Source organism: Scyliorhinus canicula, chromosome 13 (genome assembly GCF_902713615.1).
Source record: "Scyliorhinus canicula chromosome 13, sScyCan1.1, whole genome shotgun sequence".
In the NCBI taxonomy this organism is placed as follows: Eukaryota; Metazoa; Chordata; class Chondrichthyes; order Carcharhiniformes; family Scyliorhinidae; genus Scyliorhinus; species Scyliorhinus canicula.
In genome coordinates, this window is record NC_052158.1 from 69,472,404 (window position 1) to 69,486,519 (window position 14,116).

General features: G+C 46.7%; 1 protein-coding gene across 4 annotated transcripts in view; it reads right to left on the reverse strand.

The window, feature by feature from the left end:
- Window positions 1-8,063: 8,063 nt before the first annotated feature.
- Window positions 8,064-14,116, reverse strand: part of LOC119976142 (NACHT, LRR and PYD domains-containing protein 3-like) — a 41,025-nt gene continuing 34,972 nt past the window's right edge. For 3 of the 4 annotated variants that reach the window (XM_038816338.1, XM_038816340.1, XM_038816337.1), the window contains 2 exons: window positions 9,639-9,813; window positions 8,064-8,516 (listed from right to left, as the gene is read on the reverse strand). In XM_038816338.1, coding sequence (XP_038672266.1) covers window positions 9,651-9,813 — 163 coding nt within the window. In that variant the 3' untranslated portion in view covers window positions 8,064-8,516; window positions 9,639-9,650. Of the gene's footprint in view, window positions 8,517-9,638; window positions 9,814-11,324; window positions 11,414-14,116 lie in introns of those variants that run through there. The other variant, XM_038816339.1, reaches the window with a different exon arrangement.

Here is a 14,116-nt window from a genome sequence, read left to right on the forward strand (position 1 = left end):
ATACCCGGGCCCGTTTGACCGGTCCATTCAAACTCCTGACATTCCAGGTTATCAGCCGAATCGGAGGGCTACGCGCAACCCCCCCCCCCCCCCCCCCCCTCCCCCACCCCCGCCCGCCCGCCGATCAGCCATAGCTCTTCCTAGGCCAGCTACGTGCCCGCATCCCCCGCACGGCCTGTTCCCCATAGTGGCAAATCCTCGTCCCGACCCCTCCCAAGAGCCTCCGTACCCCTTTGGCCCTTCCAGCATCAACCCGGTACCCCCCCAACCCCCTCCCCCCCACCTCCCCCTCCCCCCCTAGCTGTGATGCCCTCTCATTGTACTCCCGTAAGTCAGCTGACTCCTGCTGACCCCAGCTGCTCCCGCCACCCCAACGACCTCCCCAGTGTAATACTGCTCCTCCCCTCCCTGCCCACCAACAGGCACAATCCCCTCCCACTATGGCCCCAGCGCGGGAAAAACCCCGCGTATCCAACATTAGCCCCGCCCCTCAGCCCAAAGCACGGGAAAAAAGCCCGCGCCACCCGCTCAGCCGGTCTCGCCCCCTCTGACGCAGCTCCTTTTCCAGGCCCCAACTCCCCAACCCCGACCCAGGCCATCCTACCCCCCCACGAGGCCCCGTCCAACACCCACTTTCCCTCCCCTTCCCCGAGCCCGACTGACGGGCCTACAAAACATCCCACAAACTCCCCAAGAAACAAAGGAACAAGGAAAGAAAAACCCAAAACACTCTACAACAGTCCCCGACGAAACCCCAACCCTCAGTCTGAGTCCAGCTTTTCGGCCTGAACAAAGGCCCAAGCCTCCTCCGGGGAGTCAAAGTAATAATGACGGTCTTTATAAGTGACCCAGAGGCGCGCCGGCTGTAACATGCCAAACTTCACCCCTCTCCTGTGCAGCACTGCTTTCGACCGGTTATAACCGGCCCTTTTCCTCGCCACCTCCGCGCTCCAGTCCTGGTAGATATGGATCTCCACATTCTCCCACCTGCTGCTCCGCTCCTTCTTGGCCCAACTGAGCACACATTCTCGGTCGACGAACGGGGGAAACCGCACCAGCACCGCCCTTGGTGGCTCGTTGGGCTTGGGCTTCCTCACCAGCACCCGGTGGGCCCCCTCCAACTCCAAGGGCCCTTGGAAGGACCTCGCTCCCATCAGCGAGTTCAGCATTGTGACCACATAGGCCCCCAGGTCCGATCCTTCCAGCCCCTCTGGGAGGCCCAGGATCCGCAGATTCTTCCGCCGTGAGCGCTTCTCCACTTCCTCCATTTCTTTTGGAGCGCCTCGTGCGCCTCCACCTTCACCGCCAAGCCTAGAATTTAATCCTCGTTCTCCGAGGCCTTATGCCGGATCTCGCGGATCTCCGCCCCTTGGGCCGTTTGGGTCGCCAGGAGCTTGTCAAAAGAGGCCTTTAACGGTTCCAGCAGCTCATCCTTAAGGTCTCTAAAGCATCGGTGGAGCAGCTCCTGCGTCCACGCTGCCAGTTACCCGCCCGCCGCCATTTTGTTTTTCCTCCCTCGCACCTTTCTCTGCTCCAGTGTCGATTTCTTTATCGCCCCGCTCCTGGTCCAGCCCATCCAATAGCAGGGAAGTATTGTAGCTGCCTTCCCACACCGGGAAAGTTCCGTCCAGTGCCATTACGGGCCCTAAAAAGGACCCAAAAGACTGAAGAAAGCGGGAGCCGCCGAACGTGCGGCTTAGCTCCGCATCGCCACAACCGGAAGTCAATAAGTGATTTTCATTTCATTTTCATTTCATGTCCTCTGAGAATCCTACATGTCTCAGTAAAGTTATCTCTAATTCTTCAAAACTCCAATGAGTACATATCCAATTTACACAACTTCTCATTAGAAAATCATTCCATACCCAGATCAATCTCATGAACCTTCTCTGGATTGCCTCCAATTCCACCATATCTGTTCTTAGATGAGGAGACCAAAGCCGTTAGCAGTATTCTAGGTGTAGTCTAACCAATGCCTTGTGTAATTTCAGCAAGACATCCCTATATTGATACTCCATTCCCTTGGAAATAAAGGCAACATTCCAATCGTCTATCCAATGACCTGCTGAACCTACATGCGAGCTTTCTGTGATTTATGCACGAGGACCCAAATCCCTCGATGCTGCAGCTTTCTGCAGTCTTTCACCATTTAAATAAAATGCACTTTTAATAATACTCTTTTATTCTTCCAACAAAAGTGCACAACCTCACATTTTCCGACATTATATTCCATCTTTTGCCCATTTGCATACCTGTCTATATCCTTCTGTAGACTCAATAGGTGCGATATACCTGAATGGGAATAAAATTCAGTAGCGAGCGCATTTAGCCGTGTGTTTCCTGGTGCTCGGAGCACGGAGAAACACCACGATATTGAACACCCATTCGGGTAGATATGGGCCTCAGCAGGGAACGCCCTGATGAGGCCACACCTAGTCCCATTTTCTGCACGCAGGAGCTCACCTCGCCGGACCTCCTCAGTGCAGAAGGAGATCAGGATGCCATTTTTAATCTCTTGCCCCCCCCCCCCTCCCCCCACATGACCCTCAACTCACCTATAATGTGGTCTTCAGGTCCCACCCCTGAGCCCAATCGAGCCCAATCCGCAGCGTGGGGAAAATGCCAGTTTGGCATCGTGGCACTGCCAGCCTTGCACCCTGGCAGTGCCCCTGCAAACTATCAGTGTGTAACCTGGGCATTTTGGCAGTGCCAGACTGCCATGTCGGTGACACTGCTGACTTTGTCAAGGTGGCAACATGCCCAGAGGGCAAGCACCTGGAGGCCTTCGATGTCCTAAGAGATCCCCATGAGTGCCGTTCAACCTGGTCCCCATTTGTGGAGACCAGCACTGAACGGTGCTCGCCCAAGATCTCCAAGGTGAGGGGGTTATAACAAACACCTTGGGTAGATAGCGGGAGTGCATATTAGAGTGAGACTCGCTGTAGTGGTACACATTGGTACAAACGACATAGGTTAAAAACAAAGGGATGAGGTCCTAAAAGCAGAATATAGGCAGTTAGGAAGAATTTTGTTAAGAATCCCGCTGGTGTTACCTTCAAGAGTATCTCAAAACCCCGAAAGATAACTTGATACATTGGATCTTAGTGATGTATATTTGTTTGGAATAATGTGAGGAACGTTGTACAATTCAGTGAGGAACCAGTCCAGTCATTGTGTAAACAATTAATGAAGAATATTTATTTAAATAAAAGAAATAAGAAAAATACACAACAAAAGACTCATATACACTCTGACACTACAAACATATACACTATACACCCGAACAAGCACCGGAGTGTGGCGACTAGGGGATTTTCACAGTAACTTCATTGCTGTGTTAATGTAAGCCTACTTGTGACAGTAATAAAGATGATCATTATAAAAAGTTGCCACATAATACCGCTTAGGTGACAAAATCTGGGAAAAAGTTTATTTCTAGTTCAGTGAAGAGAATAGAGGAGAATATCTGCAATATACTGTGGCTCTAAATATTAGATGGAACAGGCCTCCGTGGTACAGATCAGAGATGGAACTGGCCTGTTGGATGGAGAACTAGTCCACTTCCCCAATGAGGGTGCTAGCAGATGCCGATAATCTTGTTACTTGGAAAATTGGATCTCATTATTCTTCTGGACATCTACTAACCCTGTTACTTGTCTGTTATTGTGTTTTCATCTCAAATTCACTATTAACCTCATTAATTTCCCATATTCCAAACAACTTCCAAAAGTAGGACCACAAAAGTAATGATCTCAAATTACTACCAGTGCTACGTGCTTTTCATAGCAGAAATAGAAGGATATACAAGATGAATATGTGGCTTACGAGATGGTGCAAGGGGAAGCCAAACCATGGCTTACAAGGGAAATTAGAGAAAGTATTAGATCCAAGGAAGAGCTATACAAACTGGCCAGAAAAATCGGCAGACCTGAGGAATGGGAGAGGTTTAGAATGCAGCAGAGGAAGATAAAAGGATTTATTCAGAGGGGGGAAATAGAGGATGGGAATAAGTTTGCGGGGAATATAAAAACTGACTGTAAAGGTTGCAATAGGTATGTGAAGAAAAAAATATTGGTGAAGACAAATGTAGGTCCCTTACAGTCAGAAACAGGTGAATTTAGAATGGGGAACAAAAAATGGTTGACCAGCTAAATACATGCTTTGGTCTTGTCTTCAGAAAGGAGGACACAAATAACATACCAGATATGTTGGGGAACACGGGATTTAGTGAGACGGATAAGCTGAAGGAAATCAGTATTAGTAGGGAAATGGTGTTGGGAAAATTGGTGGGATTGAAGGTCAATAAATCCCCACGGGATGATATTCTGCATCCCAGAGCTCTTAAGAAAGAGGCACTCGAAATGTGGATGTATTGGTGGTCATGTTTCAAGATTCTATAGATTCTGGAATAGTTCCCACAGAATGGAGGATAGCAAATGTAACCCTACTATATAAAAAGGAAGATAGAGAGAATAGGGAATTATAGACCAGTCAGTCTGATGTTGGTAGTTGGGAAGATGCCAGAGTCTATTATAAAAGATTTAATAGCAGATAATTTGGAAAACAGTGGAAGGACCAGACGGAGTCAGTGGGGAATAACGGGGAAATCATGTTGACGAATCTACTGGAATTCTTTGAGGATATAACTAGTAGAGTTGACAAGTTGTTGGGGGGGGCAGTGGATGTGGTTTATTTAGACTTTCAGAAGGCTTTCAACCAAGTCCCACGTAAGAGATTGGCAGGTAAAATTAAAGAGCATGGGATTGGGGGTAGTGTATTGAGATAAAGAGAATACTGGTTTGCAAGCATAAACAAAGAGTATGAATAAACAGGCCTTTTTCCAAATGGCACATAGTGACTAACGGGGTACGGCAGGGTTCAGTGCCAGGGCCTCAGCTATTCACAATATACATTAATAATTTTGATGATAGAAATAAACATAAAAGCTTCAAATTTGCAGATGACACAAAGCTGGGTGGGAGGGTGAGGAGGATGCAGAAATGCTTCAGTGTGATTTGCATAAGTTGAGTGAGTGAGCAAATGCATGGCAGATGCGGTATAATGTGGATAAATGTGAAGTTATCTACTTTTGGTCGCAAAAACAAGAAGGCAGATTATTATCTGAATGTAGATTGAGAGAGAGAGGAATGTGAAACGAGATTTGTGTGTTGTCCACCAGTCACTGAAAGTAAGCATACAGGTACAGCAGGCGGCAAAGAAAGAAAATAATATGTTGGCCTTCATAACGAGAGGATTTGAGTACAGGAGCCAGGATGTCTTGCTGCAATTATATAACACCTTGGTGAGACCACACCTGGAATTTTGGAGGGAAATTTTCAGCCCTTAATCGCAGCCAGATAGTACAGCTACGCAGGTGGAAAATCCAGAGAGAATTGGGAAACATGATTCTCTCCAGAGAGGGTGCATTTCCCGACTTTCCATACCCCTCACCGGTGAAGTCATGAGGTTCACGTCCAATTTTAGAAGCAAATTTTAATGTATTTCAATAAATTTTAATATCATTAGCCTGCCCTGCCCCCCCTCACTGAGTATTCACGTCGGTGAGGTTTACAACAGATTTTGAAAAACAAAATTCAGTCAAGGGGATCCCTCCGTAGGCACAAGGTAAGACTAGCCACCAGAGAGAGATGGGCATGTGTGAGCAGTACTGCCCTGGCACAGGTTGGCACTGCTAGATTGGCACTTCCAGGTTGGCACTGCCAAGGGACAGTGCCAGGGACAGGCCCTCGTGGGAGCCAATGGGGGAGGTTTCTAGTTATGTGTGGTGGGGGGAGCAGAGCGGGCAGTTAGGGATCTGCAGGACCTGGGGTTGTGTGCAGTGAGGGACTGCAGCACGGCGGAGGAGTGGACATTGAGGGATTTGCCGGCACAGGGGGGATGACAATGTGGAGGAATACCAGCAATGCATCCACGGTTGTGGGCGGGGGAGGGGGGGGGGGGGGCAATGATTGTGCAGTGTTGGGGGGATGGGCCGAGAGGCCAATGATTGAGCATGGTTGGGAGGGGTGGAGGTAGGGAGTTCCATTTCATTGCTGATCAGAGTGCCACCTCTCCGGAGTATGTTGAAATAAGTGAACTGAGTCAAAGAGCCGGGATCTGGCCCCGGGGGGTGCCCCCACGGTGGCCTGGCCCGCGATGAGGGCTCACGGATCCGCGGGCGGGCCTGTGCCGTGGGGACACTCTTTCCCTCCGGGCCGGCTGCTGTCAACCTCTGCCATGGCCGGCGCGGAGAAGAACCCCCCTGCGCATGCGCTGGGACGACTCCAGCACACGCTGGCGCTCCCGCGCATATGCCAACTCGCGACGGCCGGCGGAGGCCCTTCAGCGACGGTTGCCGCAGCACCAAGCCCTTCCGCGCCAGCTGGCGTGGCTCCAACCCCACCGGCCTAGCCCCTGAAGGTGAGGAGGATTCCGCACCTTCCAGGCGGCCCGACGCCGGAGTGGTTCACGCCACTCCTCGTAGCCAGTATGGCCCGCACCACCGGGTAGGGGAGAATCCTGCCCCTGGTCTGTGAAGTTGGAGAGCTACGTGCCGATTTTCAGTCACTTTGAAAAAATATGATAAGGTTCAGCCAATTGTGTGCAGTTTTGGTCTCCTCATCTGAGGAAGGATGTTCTTGCCATAGAGGGCGTGCCACGTAAGTTTACCAGACTGATTTCTGACGTACAAGGCGAGATTGAGTCAGTTAGAATTACATTCACTGGAGTTTAGAAGAATGTGAGGGAAATCTCAGAGAAACCTAAAAATTTCAGCTGTGTTTCCAGTGTTGATTTGAAGGAGGATGGTTCTCGGATGGCAATGTAGTCAAACAGATTTGCAAGCTCATGAGATACTGAGACTATATCCTTTCCACCAGACTGCTTATGATTGTAGTGTTTATGCTGAAATGACTGCAGACTACTGCTGTGACCAATCCCTTGTCAAGACTTCAAAGATCAGTTGCAGAGTCTCTCGGACATCACCGCCTCTCCTTAGTATTCCTGTACCGGCCTTTGCAAACAGATGCGCCATTAGAAGCGCTGCCTGCTTACTCTCAGTGAGGCCCTTGGATGCCATGACCATCTGCACAGCCTCAATCCATTCTTCAGCTGAAGGATTGCCTGACTTTTCTGGCCCCCCTCTAAATCTATCCAACTTCCTTCCAGTTGGTCGATAAAGCAAGCATGAAGGAATAATCCTTCCTTATTCTGCTCCGGACAAGTCCAATAGCCATCATGATGATTGCAGGCCTCAGTACCAAGGGCAATCTTTGCAGTGCCACCCACACCAAAATGTCCCGCAATAGTTGGGGAGACAATCAAACTGCCCCGGCAAACATATGAGGACCCAAGGCAGAAACGTACAGCCCCGAGTAGATGTCATTCTTGAACTGAAGGACAGCTGATGACAAAGAGGTTGTTAAGAGCGATTGAAAAATTCATTTTGTCTAGGATATCGTGGGCGGCATGATGTCACAGTGGTTAGCACTGCTACCTCACAGCACCAGGGTCCTGTGTTCAATTCCGGCCTCGGGTGGAGTTTGCACTTTCTCCCTTTGTCTGCGTGGGTTTCCTCCGGGTGCTCGAGTTTCCTCCCACAGCCCAAGGTTGTGCAAGTTAGGTGGATTGGCCATGTTAAATTGCCCCTCAGTGTCCAAAAGATTAGGTGGAGTTACTGGGTTATGGGGATAGGGTGGAGGCATGGCCTTAAGTGGGGGGGGGCTCTTTCCAAGGGCCGGTGCAGACTCAATGGGCCGAATGGCCTCCTTCTGCTCTGTAAATTCTATGATTGTGCATGATCATACTGTTATAACATTTGGAGCTATATGTTCGGTGGATTGCAAATAGGCGATATTGTCTTGAGGTGTCAGGGCTACATGGTAACCTGTGGACAGCCGTGCAAGAAACGAGCATCAAAGGGCAAAGAAACTAAATATATAGTACTGGAAACTTACTCAGAAAAAGCAAATAATCTATTTCAGGATCAATCAAATATCTGATACTACAAATTAGTATACATAGTATAATTGTTAGACAAAATATAATTTCTTGTACAGCGAAAATTCCTGTATACAATTCAGATTCACATGCATGATATAAATTTATATACACAGTATAATTATTGTGCACATCATATTTTTCAATGGAGAATCTAAGGTTCTATTTGCAACGCAAACCATGGCTGGATTCTTGGTTCCTTCACGCAGGTGGGATTCTCCGGCACCGCTGCACTAAATGGAAATGTAACTGAACGCCAAATTCTCCATTCTCGCTGGTACCGGTAATGAGGCGGACCTGCAAAGGGGTATCCTGGCCCATATGTACAATATAAATTCAAATTGACAGTTATCATTCCTATTCAGGGTATACATTCAAATGTACAGTATATATCTCCTTTCATAGTGTAAGTTCTTAGATTTTGAATGTAGTCATGGCACCACTCATTTGTTGCAATGTTCTTCTGTCCTCTAGTGGATACAGAGTTCATGTGCAGAAACCAGTTCATGAGAACGAAACTAAGGAATAAGGAACTGCATTTATATAACATTCTTTACGGTCTCAGGCAATCGCAAAGTGATTTACAGCCAATTAAATACTTTTTGGAATGTAGCCATTGTTGTAATGTATGGCACCACAAAACACCTAGAAGCCATGTTGGACCACAACCCCTCACTGTTGACCATTGCTGGCCCACCTATCCCTGAACCTCCAGTCAGATATGTGAACTTGCCCTGGTACTTGTTCCAGAGTGTTACAGAAATGCTCTGTTCTATTCCAGGGAGAGATTGAAAGGTGTTTGAAGACATGGTTAACTTGACATCAGAAAACAAGTGAAAGGGGCACACAGCACTGAATCAGAGTCGACTTTGAGCACAGGTAAGGTAGATAGTCAAAATCTTTTCCCAAAAGGTGGGGAGTCTAAAACCAGAGGACATAGGATTAAGGTGAGAGGGGAGAGACACAAAATGGTCCAGAGGTGCAATTCTTTCACACAGAGGGTGGTGAATGTAACGAGCTGCCAGAGGCAGTAGTAGAGGCGGGTACAATTTTGTCTTTTAAAAAGCATTTAGACAGTTATATGGGAAAGCTGGGTATGGAAGGTAATACACCAAATGAGGGCAATTGGGACTAGCTTAGTGGTAAAAACTGGGCGGCATGGACAAGTTGGGCCAAAGGGCCTGTTTTCATGCTGTAAACCGTCTGATTCTATGATTCTATACAGGCACTGACCTGCTGGGAGGCAGCTCAGAAAACAATCACAAAGCATGGCTCAGAAGTAACCTGTTGCACAGAATTAAATACCTACCTTATTTTCCATCACACATGCTGTTACAAAACACTAACACACTGTACACCATTACTCCTCATACATGCCCTGCCCCATTTTCCATTCCACTCCTAAACAGGCTGCGCTTCACGTTAACCTACAATAGTAGGAGACTGGGTGGAACAGTGAGTGTTTCCAGAGCCTGGAGTCCAGTGTAGGATATGGGGTGGTGTTTTAGACCATGCTGCTCAGAGCAGAAGATGAAGTGGTGAGTGTCTCAGACCCATGATTGTCTAGAGCAGGCCACAGAGTGTTGAGCAGGCAGCAAAATTGTAGGAATATCAAATTTAATAGCAAGTGAAATGATTACCTGTTTTGTGCTCTATAGGTGGAGTTTGCAGTTGGCTTGTTGTGCGAGGCGCTTCACTTTGATTGCTCCCCCCAACTTGTTCGTGCTCAGGTTCAACTCTCTGAGTTGACATGTCGTGCGCAGAACAGACAGAATATTCTCACTGCAAGCGGCAGTCAGACTAGTATCCTTTAAACTGAGGGAAACAAGCAGAAACATACTTTGATAGCAGCATCCAGTAAAAATACTAATCCACATCACAACCTGTACAAACCCAATTATTCTTGAAACTCCAAATCCAATCCAGAAATACTATTCACACCCAAATACTACTGCAACTGCTGAACACAAAGTGCATCCTCAGCTATTACCCAAAATGGTGCGATGGCTAATGTGACAGCAAAAACGACTGGAATTATGACGTTTGAGGAGCCTTACTGAGTTGGTTAAGCTGCATTATTAGTAGGGAAGTTGACACACCTATATTCTCTATCTAACCCCATGCTATACCTGATCGGGGAGCCTTTGCTGGTTGATAGAATCTACCTTTTCAGTGTATAACAAGTTTAAAGGAATAAGTGACCCAAAATTTAAAATGGTTTCTTAAAATGGTTTGTTAAAAACCCACATTTCAAGCATGACAGTAAAAATTGCTGTATGTCACATGAGGAACATCAAGATAATGAGGCCAGACAGAGCAAGGACACATTTTGTTAATTTAAGTTTCTGGGCTATATTCCCAGAAACAGTTTTCATGACAACGGATAAGGCTTCATGAGAAAGACGTATTTCAATTACCCCATATTAAAATTTGACGGACAGACATCTCAATCGAATTGAATTAACTGTAATTACTTTAACCCAATCACAGACAGAGAGGGGAAAGACATTGGTCATAACAATAACCTTAAAATGTACATGCCGGTTTTGAACAATTCATTCCGGAATCACCTGACTTCATTTCTGAAGGTACTTTCTGCACTTTTGCTTTGAACCGCCATTTTGTTTATTTTCAACATTTCTGTATTGTGTATTCAATTTGAAGAAAATATCAAGAGCTGTAATTTGTATTGAATTCAACTCAGTACTCTGTGTTTGCTTGGACAAAACAAACTTTAAAATACTCTGTATTTGCAAGCAAACTGACCTGATCAAGAGACATCTAAAACTAACTGAATAAAAGACAATGGGCGGAATTCTCCGACCCCCCCGCTGGGGGGTCCCGCGCGGCGCCAGTTGGGGTATGCGACGAGGGCTGCTCCAGTGCCATGCTACTCCACTGTGGACTGCAGAATGGGGTCCCGGAACGGGCGCCGACGCCGGAGTAAAACACTCCCGTTTCTGCGCCGGCATCGGCACTCAGCAGCCCAATGGGAGAATTCCGCCCAATTTACTTCACGCATGAAGCTCAGTTTCAAGATCTGTCGAGTAATATATAAGTGCGGTGACACCTAAGATATATTAACCAAAGTAGAGACCTATCAATGGTACAGTGTTAAGGGCACTTTACTCGGTACTTAACCTGCTCTGTAGCTGAGAATATTTGACCCCGACAAGGTCTCTGATATTATTTGTGCTGGTCAGGCAGATTATATGTAAAATTCACTGTGCCTACGTTTGTGAATTGAGGTCTGTAGCCCAGTCCCAGCGCACAGATGTCCAGCCCCTGATAGGGCTCGAAAGTCAGGCAGAAATGAAGCTGCTACTTCAGGCGTCATAGGCCAATTACTACAATAGTCACTGGCTGCAGACTCCTGTACAAGGAAGGCATCCAGCGCTGAGGATCCAATGGATACCTGCGAGAATAACAAGGTAGTCCTTAGTTTTTCAGGCCTTCATTAACTTGCTGCTTCCTCCCTCTCCCCACCCCGACCCTCCACTTTTCTTTAGACCTGACGGTTGTTGTTTTATGTTACAGCGAGTAACATAAGCTGCTACTTGATGTAGGCTCTGCTGAAAGATGCTCCAGACTCGGAGATAAGTTGAACATATTTATTGAGCTATATACAATGTAAATGAGTTTGACACTCTGCTAATCTGCCTCTCTAGTAACTCTGTCTATTTCGCTAACTATATATCCTTGCTCCTGATCACAAGCTAGGGTGTGATTTTGCTGTAATCAACCTTGTCTTACTCTCTAGGTCTCTGACGGTGGAGGAGGCAGAGCCTGTGTGCCTTGTCCTTTTTATATGGGTCGTGCAGTGCTCCCTTGTGGTAATACCACCTCTGAGTGTCCTCATTACCATTAGTTTTGTGTCTGCATATCATGACATCTCTGGTGCTCCCTCTAGTGGTTACTTAGTTGTAGTGTATTTACATTAACCCCTTGTGTATGTACAGTGATGTATATCACTACATCCCCCCATTTTCCTTGTTACATATTTTCTGTGCTTTGTTAAAGAAAATTGTACAAAACAGGTCGGTAATTGATGACATGTACAAATTGTGTTGATATTGATGATTATACAATACCAATTAATATTTATGAGTCCAAACTTTATGAATTTGTAAAGTCGAGTGGCTTTCTTCTTTTGTTGTTGAAGTGCTGATGTTGATGTTGTCATTTCTTTGTGAACGTCGTCAGTGTTCTTGTGTTTAAGTAACCAAGAAGTCATCATGAGGTGTTCGAATGGTCGAATCACTTCGTTGTCTGATTGAGACTTTTTTTTCTAAGCTTGTGGTCGCGATTCTGTATGTCATCTTTGTTGTCTTTGTTATCGTACTTGATGCTGTTTTTGTCGTGCTTGTTGTTTTTGTCGCGCTCAATGACTGTTCCGTGTGGATAATTCGAGTCATTCTCAAAGTTATTTGTGTCAGTGTCTTTTGTGGTATCTGATGTTTCATTGTGCGTTTCTTCTTGAGGATTGTGTGAATGATCTGATGTTGCATGGATCTTTGTGACATCACTCCTTTGTAGTTGATGTGATTCCTATTTGATCCCTTGGTGCTCATCTTCTGGAGTCATTTCTGGTTCACTTGAATCATCATTGATTTCTTGGTGCTCCTCTTTTGGAGTCATTTCAGGTTCACTTGAATCATCTTTGGTTTCTTGATGCTCCTCTTCTGGAGTCAAAATCATCAAGGTTTCATTTTGATTGTTGAGTGCTTCTGTACATACAAGCTGAGATCTGTCAGTCTCACTGTGATCTTGTATATCTTGTGTGGGAATTGTGATTTCTTCGTCACTTGTCTCACATACAGTGGGTAGACATTCAGTATCTTCTTGTTGGTTAAATGAGCTGGGTAGACTTTCATAGTCTTTTTCTGGTGGCTCAAATAAGCTGGGTAGACTGTCATAGTATTTTTGTTGTTCATGTGAGCTTGGTAGACTTTCATAGTCTGCTGCTGGTTGCTCAGATAAGGTTGATAGACCTTCATAGACTTGTTCATGCATGGACTTCGTTATGGAGTCTTGAGTTGCTCTCTGTGTGAAGTTGTGCAGTGATCTCGCTGTGGAGACTTTCATCGCTCTCTGTGTGGAGTCGTGCAGTGGTCTCACTGTGGAGTTTTTCATCGCTTTCTGGAGACTCTTCGTGGTGCATGGACCACTGATTTGGCGTCAGGCCGCAGCAGAATCCTGTACTCATACGGAAGTGTGCCCATCCCGCTGAAGACATCTGGGTACTGGGATGTTGTCGATGCTGGGCTGAGGATCTGGATGAGACAGCGTCGTGGTGTAGACCCGTCGGATGAGGTTCAGCTGCTTGCAGGCATGCGCACCTAGCACGGACCCCCTATCTGGTTTAACAATCTCGAAGCGTAGGCTTGTCTGTATGAGTCGGTTGGACACTGTCAGGTGGCAGGACCCCAGTGCCTCAATTGCGTTGCCAGTGCATTCCTGGAGTTTGCAGGTAGCTGGAAGGAGATTGGGAGCCTTCTTGATTCTCATGGTCCAACTGCGAGATCAGGTTGGGAGTTGCAGTTGCGAGACAAATTGTGTGCAGTTTGAATTGGATGGGGCATTGGTTGATATCTATCACTGCATTCCATTCGTCCTCGAAATCCACAGCAAGAATTTATGGGACTTGCGATGCATTCCATTCGTCCTCGAAATCCACGGCAAGGATTGACGGGACTTGCAATGTGCCAGGTGTGGCATATTCGCACTTCTTGATGATGCCTACTCGGTATGTGTTATCCAGGTATTCATCATCTGGATCTGAAGCACTGCCTTGTTCCAGGATGCTGCAGAGGTTATTTTCAACTGCTGGTAGAAGTTCAGGCATTGTTCTGTCTTTCGAGGTGAAAGAATTGTGTTTTGTGGTTTTAAAACTCTTGTTTTTAATTTTCGGACATTTCCCCTTTAAGTGGGCATGGTCTGGTGCCTCTGATGTCATGACGCTTGTGACATCATGCGTAGGACTCAATTGCGCATGCGCACACTGAGGTTCCTTTACTGTGCGCTCTTTTCGCAACTGCGCATGCGCAGCTTCTCGCGCATGTGCAAAACATCATTTTGCCGGTTTGCGTCTTTTAGGGAAGTGCACATGTGCAGCCTG